This window comes from Onychomys torridus, chromosome 3 (genome assembly GCF_903995425.1).
Source record: "Onychomys torridus chromosome 3, mOncTor1.1, whole genome shotgun sequence".
Taxonomy (NCBI): Eukaryota; Metazoa; Chordata; class Mammalia; order Rodentia; family Cricetidae; genus Onychomys; species Onychomys torridus.
In genome coordinates, this window is record NC_050445.1 from 65,127,274 (window position 1) to 65,139,840 (window position 12,567).

At 42.1% G+C, this 12,567-nt stretch overlaps 1 protein-coding gene across 2 annotated transcripts in view; it reads left to right on the plus strand.

Moving 5' to 3' along the window:
* Cdk6 (cyclin dependent kinase 6) overlaps positions 1 to 12,567 on the plus strand; it is a 209,254-nt gene that overhangs the window by 54,719 nt on the left and 141,968 nt on the right. For both annotated transcript variants that reach the window (XM_036181413.1, XM_036181414.1), the window contains exon 3: positions 6,081 to 6,216. In XM_036181413.1, coding sequence (XP_036037306.1) covers positions 6,081 to 6,216 — 136 coding nt within the window. The remainder of the gene's footprint in view (positions 1 to 6,080; positions 6,217 to 12,567) is intronic.

Consider the following 12,567-nt stretch of genomic DNA (forward strand, 5'->3'; position numbering starts at 1 on the left):
GGCACAGGCTGTGTGCAGCGGGCTGTGTGCAGTGGGAAGGGTGCAGGCTGTGTGCAGTGGGAAGGGCGCAGGCTGTGTGCAGCGGGAAGGGCGCAGGCTGTGTGCAGCGGGAAGGGCGCAGGCTGTGTGCAGCGGGAAGGGCGCAGGCTGTGTGCAGCGGGAAGGGCGCAGGCTGTGTCTGTCGGGCACAGGCTGTGTGCAGCGGGCTGTGTGCAGTGGGAAGGGTGCAGGCTGTGTGCAGTGGGAAGGGTGCAGGCTGTGTGCAGTGGGAAGGGCGCAGGCTGTGTGCAGCGGGAAGGGCGCAGGCTGTGTCAGTCAGGGGCACAGGCTGTGTGCAGCGGGAAGGGCGCAGGCTGTGTGCAGCGGGAAGGGCGCAGGCTGTGTGCAGCGGGAAGGGCGCAGGCTGTGTCAGTCAGGGGCACAGGCTGTGTGCAGCGGGAAGGGTGCAGGCTGTGTGCAGCGGGAAGGGCGCAGGCTGTGTGCAGCGGGAAGGGCGCAGGCTGTGTGCAGCGGGAAGGGCGCAGGCTGTGTGCAGCGGGAAGGGCGCAGGCTGTGTCAGTCAGGGGCACAGGCTGTATGCAGCGGGCTGTGTGCAGTGGGAAGGGCGCAGGCTGTGTGCAGCGGGAAGGGCACTTTCCTCAACACGTTTGCTGTGGCCAGAAACTCCTTGAAAATGTTAATATTTTTAAATTTCATTTAATTTTTGGTTGTTGTATGTTCAGAAACCTTTTCTGTTGCCAAATATTTTGCCACCCCAATATTCAGCTACCCAACCCAAGCAGAGCTGTGACATAGAGGACAGTAGTGCTACTTATGTGCATGAACTTAACACACTTCGTTTGCTGTATAGGATGCATTTAAAGTCAGGTGTTGAAGTCAGTAATTTCAAAATATTTACAGATGTCTTATGACTATTTCTTTTAGAATTACCACAATTTATTGTGCATTATTTCAGGTGAGACCTTGAGTATAAGCCCCATACATGGTTTGCCGGGGGTTAGAATTCTTTCTTTCTTTTTCTTTCCTGTAAGTAATAAATTCCAATTCAAAATCAGAAAGTGACTTCACTGGCCCGGGTAACTTTTCCAAATGTAGAAAGTAGGTCAGAGCAAAGAGGCTTAGGTGCTTCAAAAAGGTCCCCTGAAACCAGGGTTCCCCTTAGCTGCATCCCGTGGTAGGTGGACCTAGTGGAGAGGGCAGCCGCCAGCCGGTGCAGGCCTACGCCTGGCCAGTGTGGTAATGCTAGCATAAAGAGGATTTTCCTCCCGGTTCTTCCTGGGGCCAGTTCTCGGGCGTTTGTCTGTCCCTGATCAGTTGTCATTGCATAGCGTTTGTCACGTGCTTTCCCTGCCCCACACCTGCCAGAAACTTGAGACTGAGTGTAGCACCTGCACGTGGTAAGCACTGATGCACAATGTGGAGACGCTGCAAAATCGTGATCACCGTTAGCATCATGCTCTTTGCTGGTGGTGGCAACTACTTCTGGAGTTTGTCACTCCGTGTTGATGGCGAACCATTGCATACCCAGTCTGTATTTCCAGAGCAAAGAGCGCCACGTAGCCACTGTACAGTAGTGTGGGGCTAGTGAGGTGAGTGAACCTTGATTTGGCACACAAGCTGTGCCCACCAAATGCACTTCATGAACTTTCCAGATTAGATACAGGAGGAGGAAAACTCTCCATTTCAAGTTCTGGCTCTCGTTCAGGTAAGAATTTGTTATGTCCCTTAGGTAGCTGTGCCAGACGGTGCTCAGCTCTAGAACTATTTGGTATCCAAACAATGAAGAGTGTGTGGGGTCAGGGAAACCTGAAAGGAAAAAAGTCCTCTTAGAACTTCCTGCTTTGGGTTGTGGTGTAATCACAGCAAATAATACAGATTTTCCCTTTTATTATAACCACAATAGAGAGGCAGACGTTGTGTTTACAAGGCTCGTTGTTTGGGAAACGTTTGTAAATCGTCAACTTTGGAAATCCCAAAACTACTGGATGCAGTCTCATCCATTAGCCGGAGGCAGCTTGCCTGTGCATAGGTTCCGAGCAGCAAGTTAAATTGAGACCGTGAACGGGAAGCAGCCATTAAGAATTACAATGGGTAGGATGCAGACTTAATTCAGAGAGTGTTTTGTTAGATGATTATGTCACAGGACAGCTGAGTGTTGTACTGGACTCTGTTTGTTGTCTGCCCTGCCTTGGAGGTCAGGACCCAAGAGACAGCAAGAGAAATAGCTCACTTGGTTGGAATAGTTAGGATTTGGCTGGCTTCATTGGGAATTGACAACAACCTAGATTTTGGACTGCACTCTCTTTGCCAAACTGGATGCATAGCCTCAATAAATACTGAGCCACCTCTCATGTCTACACTTTGGGGGAAAAAGTATGTATTATTTATATGTCTCTGGGTGTGTCCTTTCATGAGTTTATGCACCGTGTGTGTGCAGGAGCCCTTATAGAGCAGAAGAGGCTGTCAGATCTCCTGGAACTGTAATTTTAGGCAATTGTGAGCTGCCATGCAGGTGCTGGGAACCCCACCTGGATCTTCTGCCAGAACAGTAGGCCCACTCTGAACTGCCGGCTCATCTCCACTCATCCACACTCTTTGAGTGGATGTTTACTCAAACCACATGGTACAAGTCGGTGATCAATACTGAATGGTGATTTCCCTCTGCAGGTCATCTGAGAGTTATCGTTTCTTCACTCGTGGTCAGTACAGTGTGGTTACATTCTTCCTATGGAAATGTAGTCATGACTTCATTGAAACGCTATTTTTGTCAGCTTACTGAATATTTTAGAAAGTCATAAATTTTGGCTAAAGTAAGAAATCATGCATTGGAAATTATTTCCCAGTGTTTATGTTGAAATGCTCAGGCCTGTCTTACTCTGGTTTTGTAAGTCTAGGGAATATAGGCAGTCTGGGGACATTCCTCATTGATTTATACGAATAGATTATAGTTCAGCCAGAGGCCTTGATTTATTTTAATTGAGTTCTGTGAACTTACTTACTGTATGGAAATACCTGTTGTGTTTTGCCTGCCAAATGACTACTGTTTGATTTGGAGTAATTTTAGAGGGATCCATAGGTAAAAAGACATCATGAGTATTATGTTCTAGAATTTCCAAAATTAATATTCACAGCTGTTGGCTGAAAATGTATTTTCTATTCATTACTATTAAGGCAACTATTAGCTTGCAGTCTGATGTTTACTAAGCAGTTAAAACAGCTTTGTATGAGAGTGAAGAGCAGTATTTCTCTAAATTTCGTCTTTGAAGTGGTCATCTGTCACAGTGGTTCTTGACCTTCCTAACGCTTCGACCATTTAATGCAGCTCCTCTTGTTGTGGTGACTCCCAACCATAAAAATATGTCCATTGCCACTTCATATCATAATTTTGATACAGTTATGAGTTGGTAGTGTAAGGATCTGATTCACAGGATGTCTGATGTGCAACCCCCGTGGAAAGGGTCGTTTGACCCCAAGAGTCATGACCCACAGGTTGAGAACTGCTGATCTAGAACTTGCTGATGGCCGGCACTGGAGACTGGAAGTGAGGAGCCTATTGCTTATCTCTTTGATGTGAATTATGAATTTCTAAGGGGATTGTGATATCCTCTACTCTCCAGACAACACACTGAATATTTAAAAGTAATTTTTCATGGACCTGGATGAGCAACTTACACATAACACCTAACTTTTATAGCTCACAGTATATAAGTACATGCATAAAAATCCACACAGATGGCTGGTGAGATGGCTTAGCAGTCAGAGCATTTGTTGCTCTTGCAAAGGACCTGAGTTCCATTCCTAACACCCATATGCTGGCTCATAGCCATCTGTGATCCTGGCTCATAGCCATCTGTGATCCTGTTCTAGGAGATCCGAAGCCTTCTTCCTCCAAAGGCACCAAGGACACACATGGCACACATACACATGCAGGCAAATACTTACATACATGAACTATAAATAATACTTTGCTGTATGCATTATCATATCTGTTTAAATTCATTCCACTTAAAATTTTTTCCCATATTTATCATTTAAGGCAATTAGCAGTGGCTTCATTAAGCTCACCTCTACCTAAATCTTTTGTGTCCTTAGCATGGAGTTAAGGTACCTTAGGTGACATTAGCAGATATTAATATTTTGAAGAACAAAGTATTATATAATGAAAAGCAGCTTGGGTGATTAGATGTTATTCATGAATTGTGTCATACAGGAGTCTTGGAAACGGTTTCAGTGTGATTAAGCAATATTGCATACTGCCAGAGCTGTTAGGTAATTTCTAAGACAACGGTTTGGGGAACAGGTGACCTTTTGGCTCAACTGTGTTATGTCTCCATCATGATTTTTTTCTTCTGCAAATTAATAGCAGAGAGTGGGGGGAGGGAGGGAGCGAGGGGAGAGGGGGAAGAGATACCCCTTTAATAAGAACTAGAGATGTTCATTAACTCAGGCAAGTGATGAGCAATGCACTTTTCATGAAGGACTATCTTAGTTATAATGGAACCATTTTTAAAGTGATGCTTGAGAAGCCCAGTTGTGATGGTTATGTAGTGGCCTAACTATAGGATTTGTATTTGATTTCATTCCATCCCACTCTGGGTTCACTGTAGTCTTATTGCAAAGACAGAGACATCAAATACAAAGAAGCTTGTTGATGTTGCAGCTCTTTTCTTTCCTTTGAGAAGAAGTAGTTGAAAGATGTGGTTAATAGTAATGAGATGGTTCAAAGCAGCTTAAGTGCAAATGGTCAAACTACCAAGTCAGCCATTTCGATAGACCCCCAAAGCCCTTCATAGTGTAGGTTTTGTACAGTTCCTTATAGACTAAGACTGGTTACAATATTCTATAGATGTTGTTAAAATTTAGTGTAGATTCAGAAAGATAGTAGTGTGGCCCAGTCAACCAATTAGGCCTTGAAATTTTAATAAAAGTAGCGTCCAGATTGAACCAAAGCAGTGAACCCATAATTTAGTAAGGAGACTGTGTGTGCACGCAATTTCTTGGACAGGTTTTTCAGTTTTTAGATGAAAATGTAATATGAATGATATGTTATACATTTCCTCTTATTTATATTACATTCCTCCTCTCCAGAAGTTTTCTTACAGCTTATTTATGCATGGCTTGCTTAATTCTTTAGATAGCTTGGTGAAACTGTGGCGCATGAGACAGTATGCTAGCTCCAGGACTTTCTGCCCTCGGGCTTGAAGGTTCTCTGGGTCACGGAAGGCGCTCGGTACTGTTTGTTCACCTGTGTTTTTATTAGTTCCAGTGTCTTCCTCTTTCAATTCCACAGTGTTTGCATGATATCAAGTTATTTAGCACCACTATCTTATCATATTCTTAGTCTTTTTTTTATGATTTCTATAAATATTTTAAATCCATACTTTGAACAGTGTTGGAGTGTATATAGCTCATTATTTGTTACAGTCCCTATTCTGTACAATAGTTTCCCAGTGTATCAAAACACTGCATGGCATCCTGCGAATACATGCAGTTATTTTCTGCCAGGTTAAATAAATTATAAAGCCTTAATTTCTCTACGGTGTGATTCTACATGGGAATTGGAATGTTAAAACTAATGAGTTTATGCCATTCCTAGGGCAATAATTTGGCTCACCAGGGTAAGAAGTCTGTCTTTGAAATGTTTCTCCATAGTCCATCATAGTTGTTTTCACAGCCATGGTTGTTCTAGGAAACTTTTTTGCAGAGTCCCCCATCTCCGGAGAACGCTTAACTGGCCTCTAATTTTCTCAGCCTGTGAGCTGAGAATCGTTAGAATTATTTTGTCTGGTTATTATTGTTAAAGCCATTTCCATCAAGGTCTGTAATAAAGACTTTAAGACGCTGTGCGCATACATTTTTGCTCTTCAATCATGTTGCTCTGTGACTGAGACTTGGACATTCTGGCTAGCACAGCTCCTCTGCTGAACTTTGAAATGGATACGAAAACAGCAGGTCCCATTGTGTTTGATCACAAGGCATGCTCCCAACTGTGTGGAATCAAGGGGTACACGGAAGATACATGGGTTACTACTTGGCTTATTTACACCTATTCATTCTGGTCGGTTTTTTTCCCCTTCTAGGTTGTTTGATGTGTGCACAGTGTCACGAACAGACAGAGAGACCAAACTTACACTGGTCTTTGAGCATGTTGATCAAGACTTGACCACTTACTTGGATAAAGTTCCAGAGCCTGGAGTACCCACAGAAACCATAAAGGTACCAAGAACCACCCTTCTGTCTGGTCAGACTAGTCTCTGTCACAGCTCCCTCAACACTAGCGTTCTTTCATGTGAAAACTGCCAGAATTTGTGTTTGAAACGTAATACACTGCTCAGAATGTCAACTAAGTAAAATGTTCAAAGAATGGAAAATCATCTAGCCCGTCTACTAAGTGGGATCTTCAAGAGTGGGATTGCAGCCCAATTTCATTTTAGGGTGAATTTTTTAAAAAAGCCTTTAGTTTTAATGCACATTAAAATTCTTTAAAACCAGTTACTTGTTTATTATCTGGCCCTAATCTTATGAAGTATGGTGTAACAGGTATAGCTCAGTCTATCCTGGTAGTTCATATTCTTTAAGAGATATAATTTTAAATGTCACTCAAAGGTACATTATATATTATAATTATATGCTGATTCTGAGGCATATTCAATCCCCAAATTTTTTGTTTTGTTTTTCCAATCCATAGATTTAGTCTAAATGGCAAGTAGTAGTCTTGCGATTGAAAGATGATTAAGACATGCTTTCTGCCCTTCATGGTCAACAAGCTAGGAAGTACATTGACTACAAACAAGTTCTTTCTTTAAGTCTAATGGGGAAGCTACTCAAAACGACTTAATGGTCTAGCCTGTCCCTTTGCTTAACTCTGTTTTCAGTTCATTTGTTGAATCTGTGCCCATCTCCACAGAGGAAGAAGTGCCTTTTGAGTGATGACTAGGTGATGTTCCCAGATACTGATACATGTAGACTGCAGCATAATAAACAATTATCCATTTGGGTTTAGGCTAATAAGAGTTCTACTTTTTCCCATCTTGCTTTCATTAAATATTGTGATATATGGTGATAGCTCCATTTCTTTGTGCACGGTTTGAAGGCCGTGAAAACCCTCTAAATGTAGGATTTCTGATCATCTATTCTTGGTTCTCCACGCTGCACCCTCTTTTTCTGGTACTATATTCCATTCCCATGACTCCATTTCTTTCTTTTATGTACTTAATCCAAAAACTCCACATTGTGCCTGCGGAGCAGGGGCTCGTCCTTTTGGCTCACTGTTTTCTGACCACGTCGAACAGATTACAGTTTTCTCACGTGGTCTGACTTCCCATGGAGCTTCTGTTAGTCCTTTCTGAGTCCACCCAGATGTGTTTGATCCCCTCTCACAGTGGATATGTCTCATTTGCCTTAAAGAAATTGTTGCACACTCTACTTCTTTCTTGTATTTTCTACCCTTGTGATTATTTATATGTGTATCTTATCTATTTATCCATGTGTACTGACTGCCATATTCATTATGTACACTTAGGAACACGATAAATAAGACATGTTGCCAAGCTTCCTCCAGACATAATTATTTCAATTAGTACATTAAGCACAAATGTTAATTGGCTTTTTCTGGTGTAATTCTTTTTATCAGTTATTCCATGATACCTTTTAAAATATCAAAACAAAGTAACCATATATTTATAGACCACACTGCCAGCTCCATAGAAATTTTTTTTTGAGTTTCACATTTTCTCCTAAGATATCAGAGGGTGATAAGTGGAGTGTTTGCAGAAGGATTTTTATAATTAAAATGTTTGATAAGCCGAGTGGTACACTAGAGGCAAAGCTTGATCAGACAGGCATAGAAATGAAATGGGTCTGGGAGATTCTTGGGTATGTGTATGGAAGGTCAAACATAATAGAAAGAGAAGTGAGTGTGATTGCGGTTGCCAGAGTTGGGGAGTGCCAGAATGTGTGCGTGTGTGCGTGTGTGCGTGCGTGCGTGCGTGCGTGCGTGCGTGCGTGCGTGAAGTTGGTTCCCAGAAGATTGAGATTCTCCTGGAAGCTAAAAAGTCTCTACAGCTGTCAGAATTAGTCCCTCTTTAAAGTAGTTGATAGAAGTGAGGTTAGGGGCCAGGCCTATAGATTAGAATTAATGACGTATGGTTAAGAATATGGTTAGTGTTTTCAAAATGGAGTATAACTGTGATCAAATGAAGTAATTTGTATGTAAAGACAAAAGTCTTTGGTTAACGGTAACAAGTAACTAAAACTTTCTTTTTTTCATCCTTAAGTTTAAAGAATAGGTCTGAATTGATCGACTTTTCATTTTTATTAATTAATATCTTTCTAACCCTGAGTGTTGCAATGATTTGATAGGGTGTTATGACGACATGAGTAGAAAATACACCTTGTATTCTCATGTGTTTGTCCACCCCTCCCCTAGTTGGTTGGCACACTTAGGAGGATGAGCCTGCTGGAGGAAGTGGGTCTTTGGACTGCAGGCCTTCAGGGTTGTAGTTCAGCCCTACTTCCTGCCCAGGCTGTTTACTTCCTGGTCAGGGAGATGTAAACAGGCTGCTGACACACTCCCCATAAAGCTGCTTGTCTCCATGACTCTTGATTACGACAATGACTTCCCCACCACACTGGAGTGCATCCTCTCAACCATGAGACAAAATAAATCCCTCGTCCCCCTAATGTGTCCTGTAAGGTATTTTGTCACAGTGTGGATAAAAGTGATAGATATAAAAATTAGTTTTAAAATTATGAGTAATTATTTAGGAGCTTATACAACCATCAAGTGGGTAATTAGGTTAAAAGTATAATTAATACAATATTTTTGCTAGGCACTTACATCTTTCATTTTGGTAATTGATTTAATTTTAGGAATTGGTGTGCATATTACTGCATTGTTGGTTGATGTTTTCAAGCATGGAACTGGAGAACAGAAATATTTTGTTGTACAGAAGAAGTATTTATGCCAAGTCTCTACTTGAGCTAGTAAATGTTATTATGTTGAACAGTTTATTAGGAACACAAAATGGATTCTTTCAATAGAATGTTCTGTGGATAAAGACTTTTTTAGAATATACTGAGACACTATTTGTTCAGTGTTTACTGTATTTAGAAAGTGTCTACAGTGAGCACTCAGCAGATGCAAAATGAGTCCACTCTCAGGGACTTTTCCAAAATGAGATGAAATGCACATTTAAAAAGAGAGAGAGGCCAGGCAGTGGTGGCGCATGTCTTTAATCCTAGCACTCAGGAGGCAGAGGCAGGTGGATCTCTGAGTTCGAGGCCAGCCTGGCCTACAGAGTGAGTTAGTTCCAGGACAGCCAGGGCTATAGAGTGAGTTCCAGGACAGGCTCCAAAACTACACAGAGAAATCCTGCCTCAAAAAATCAGAGAGAGAGAAAGAGGGAAGGGGGAAGGGAGAGAGAGAGAGAGAGAGAGAGAGAGAGAGAGAGAGAGAGAGAGAGAGATGGATGAGTCTCACAAAAGCACATTGCAAACCTTCTCAGTGATTATTTGGTAGTTTGGGGCATTTTCAAGTACAAACAGATAAATCTCACCTAGGTCTTGGGCTCTATGCATGTGGCACGGAGGAGGTATTCTCTGAAGTAATCAAAGCAGCTAGAAGGTTGGAGATACTGTCCATTACATGTGCATTATCTTACTTGATTGAAACATGCTGTGTTGTCAAAGTAATTGTAATCTGGAAAGTACTTTAACATGAAATAGATTTAAAAACACAAGATAATAATGTAAGAGGGTTGAGGTTGAGGCCTTTGTCTTTTACCGTCTGTCTTCTAGGATGCTCTCAGGACAGTTCACCTGTTAGTTTACTACCTATTATCAAACTATTCCAGTGCCTATTGGGGGACTACCTGTAATAAGATGGCAGGGCTTGGATAAAACTGGAGTATTTCATTGTATCTGGACAGGGATAAAATCTTTGTTTATCACTTAATCAACATCTTTGTTAGAAAACAGCAGGTGGAGGACTTATTGATTAATATCTCTCTGAGAACAGTTTTTCAGATATTTGAATAACATTTGTTTTGAAAAAATCATGAAGCTTTACATAGTTGTTGATGTTGTTATTTGGTCAGTTTGTGGGGGATGTCCTTCCGTTACTGTGTGGCCCTCCTATCCACCTTGAATAAAGGAAGTCCCAGGCTATGCCTAAACTGAGCATCGCCTCTGAAAAGCTGTAATAACAATAGTAGTAGTAGTAGTAACAATAATAATAATAAAAACTGTAAGAGACTGTTCTTTCCAACATTTTCAAAGTAAAAATTTCTAGGTAAAATGTTCTAAGACCAAGGGAAAAAAAAAATAGAATGACGTGTAAACCTCACCTTGAAGGTGTTGTCATGATGTTCTTTAGGTCCATCTGTTCCTGTCTGATGATGACATTTGCATAGGAAGCTTGTTGACTGCTGTACTGTGAAACCAACACGTAGCCTGATGTGACCTTGTTGCCATGGCTGGCTTTCCTCTTTCTAATTCAGACTGTTCTCTTCGAATCTGCTCAGTGGTGGATCTGAGTTGCACCTTCACTTGCCATCTTCATGCATCCATCTGCCACTAAATGACAAGGGTCAAAAGACGCTTCAGAGAGTTCATTCACCATATTCCTTAGTCCTTCAGAGCGAAGGGGGCCATATGGCGGAGCAGCGAGGAGAGTCCTCTGTGAGGTATCCTTGCCCAGAGCAGCCCCTAGTGCTGCTCTTGCCCTGAACCACTTCCAGGACACTTGCACTTGCCTGCAAATCAGCTTTCCTAGGAACTGGCCCAGCATCTTCAGCTAACTTACAGAGTCCTTGAAAACGTACCTGATGTTATCCCTTGGACATTCTGCCCGTGCAGCCTGTTAATGGAGTGGACGGCATCATTTCATGAGAATAAAGCACAGAAGAAACACACAGCAGTAGCCTCTCAAACAGGACAGGTTCTTTGAGCTCAAGACCATATTGCCTCACAGAGTCATGGAATAAAAATTATGTCCATGTGTCCCTATGATAAATGGACTCTATGGAGCTGGAGAGAAAAAAAAAAAGCTCAAAGTTTATGTCTGTGGGTAATTTTCTCACTGAATTAGATTTCTTTTTATCTCCAGTTGAATGTTTCTTGGAGATTCTGTTGGTTTTACTGTTTTCAGTAAGAGATAAAATGTACTATTAGGTTTATTTTGCAAAACCCAGACTTCAGAGACTAACACACACTCTTGATAGACCTGCTTTCTGCCTCTGGGAAATCATCTGTTTTTGTGACTAATATCTAACTTGCAGTAAACAGTGGCTCTGATGTCAGGATGGCATGCCCGAGGCTGATTCATCCTTCTGCTTGACATACAAAGTGACTGGTCCCAGGGCTGCAAATGAAAGTCTCCTAGACCTTCCTCTTCTACTCCTAAAGGAAGCGAGCCCTGTCCCTTTGGCGCTCCTGGTGGTCTCCACTTTGCCCGAATTACAGCAGGTGATTTGTCCTATCTTTGCAGGACACGGAACAAATTAACATGAAAATATCGCTTCTCAGAAAACAAGGCAGGCTTGAATGCCCTGTCACTGCTGGTCATTAGCCATCTGCCACCAACACTCATACTCTGTTTATCACATTTGAAATTCAGAGCAGATGTTGCATAATAAGGTGATCCCAAAAACAAGGGAAGAAATTCAAAGAACAAGTTCTCCACAATAAAAAAGCTCTTGGACCAAAATTGTTTTTCGATTTACTGTCATGGCCAGAATAATTGACTCGACTCTGATTTTTAGCATGGGCTGTCCCTCCTGTCCATGCGAATTATTTTTAGAGTTAAAAGTTTTAAGATTAAGTATATATGTGAAAGATGCCTAGTATATTGTTGGATTCAGTTTCCTTTAATGAGCAAAAGAACAATTTTTTTTTTTTTTTTAAGCTGAGGATTGAACCCAGGACCTTGTGCTTGCCAGGGAAGCGCTCTACCACTGAGCTAAACCCCCAACCCGCAAAAGGACAGTTTTAGTAATACTGTTCTGGTGTAAGGGATGTCATAGGTCAGTCATGGCACTTTACTTTTAGGATAGGGCCTGACTTAGCATCACTTCACTAAGAACAACTCGGGCTGTAATTAAAGCTGGGCGTCCGAGCCGTGGTAGCTCCCCAGTTAATTTTTGTCTTGGTACTCAGTACTCTGCACCCACCAGCCTCTGCCTTCCCTGCTGCCACCCCCAGCCTTTCTCCCCGTGGGACTACTTCACCAGGCTGCTGCTAGCCTGCCTTTCTCTTAGCCTCTGTTGGCCCCGGGGCTGTCTAGCCTTGCCCAGCTTTCGGCTGTCTTTGCATCCGGAGTCCCAGAACTCACATTAGTCCTGTTGTCCTTCGGTGTACATGAATGTGGCATTTGATGGAATTGTCTACTGCTGTGTTTTATTTAACTTATTAATACACACTCCAGACTCTTACGAAGCTTTATAAAAACTATATGAATTATAGTGTATTAGCTTTTGTGTTTCACAAGCATTCTGTATTTTTAGAACAGGCATCCTGGGGTGGGAATAAACCTGAGTGGTCACGAGTTTGCCTAGCATCACAGAAAAG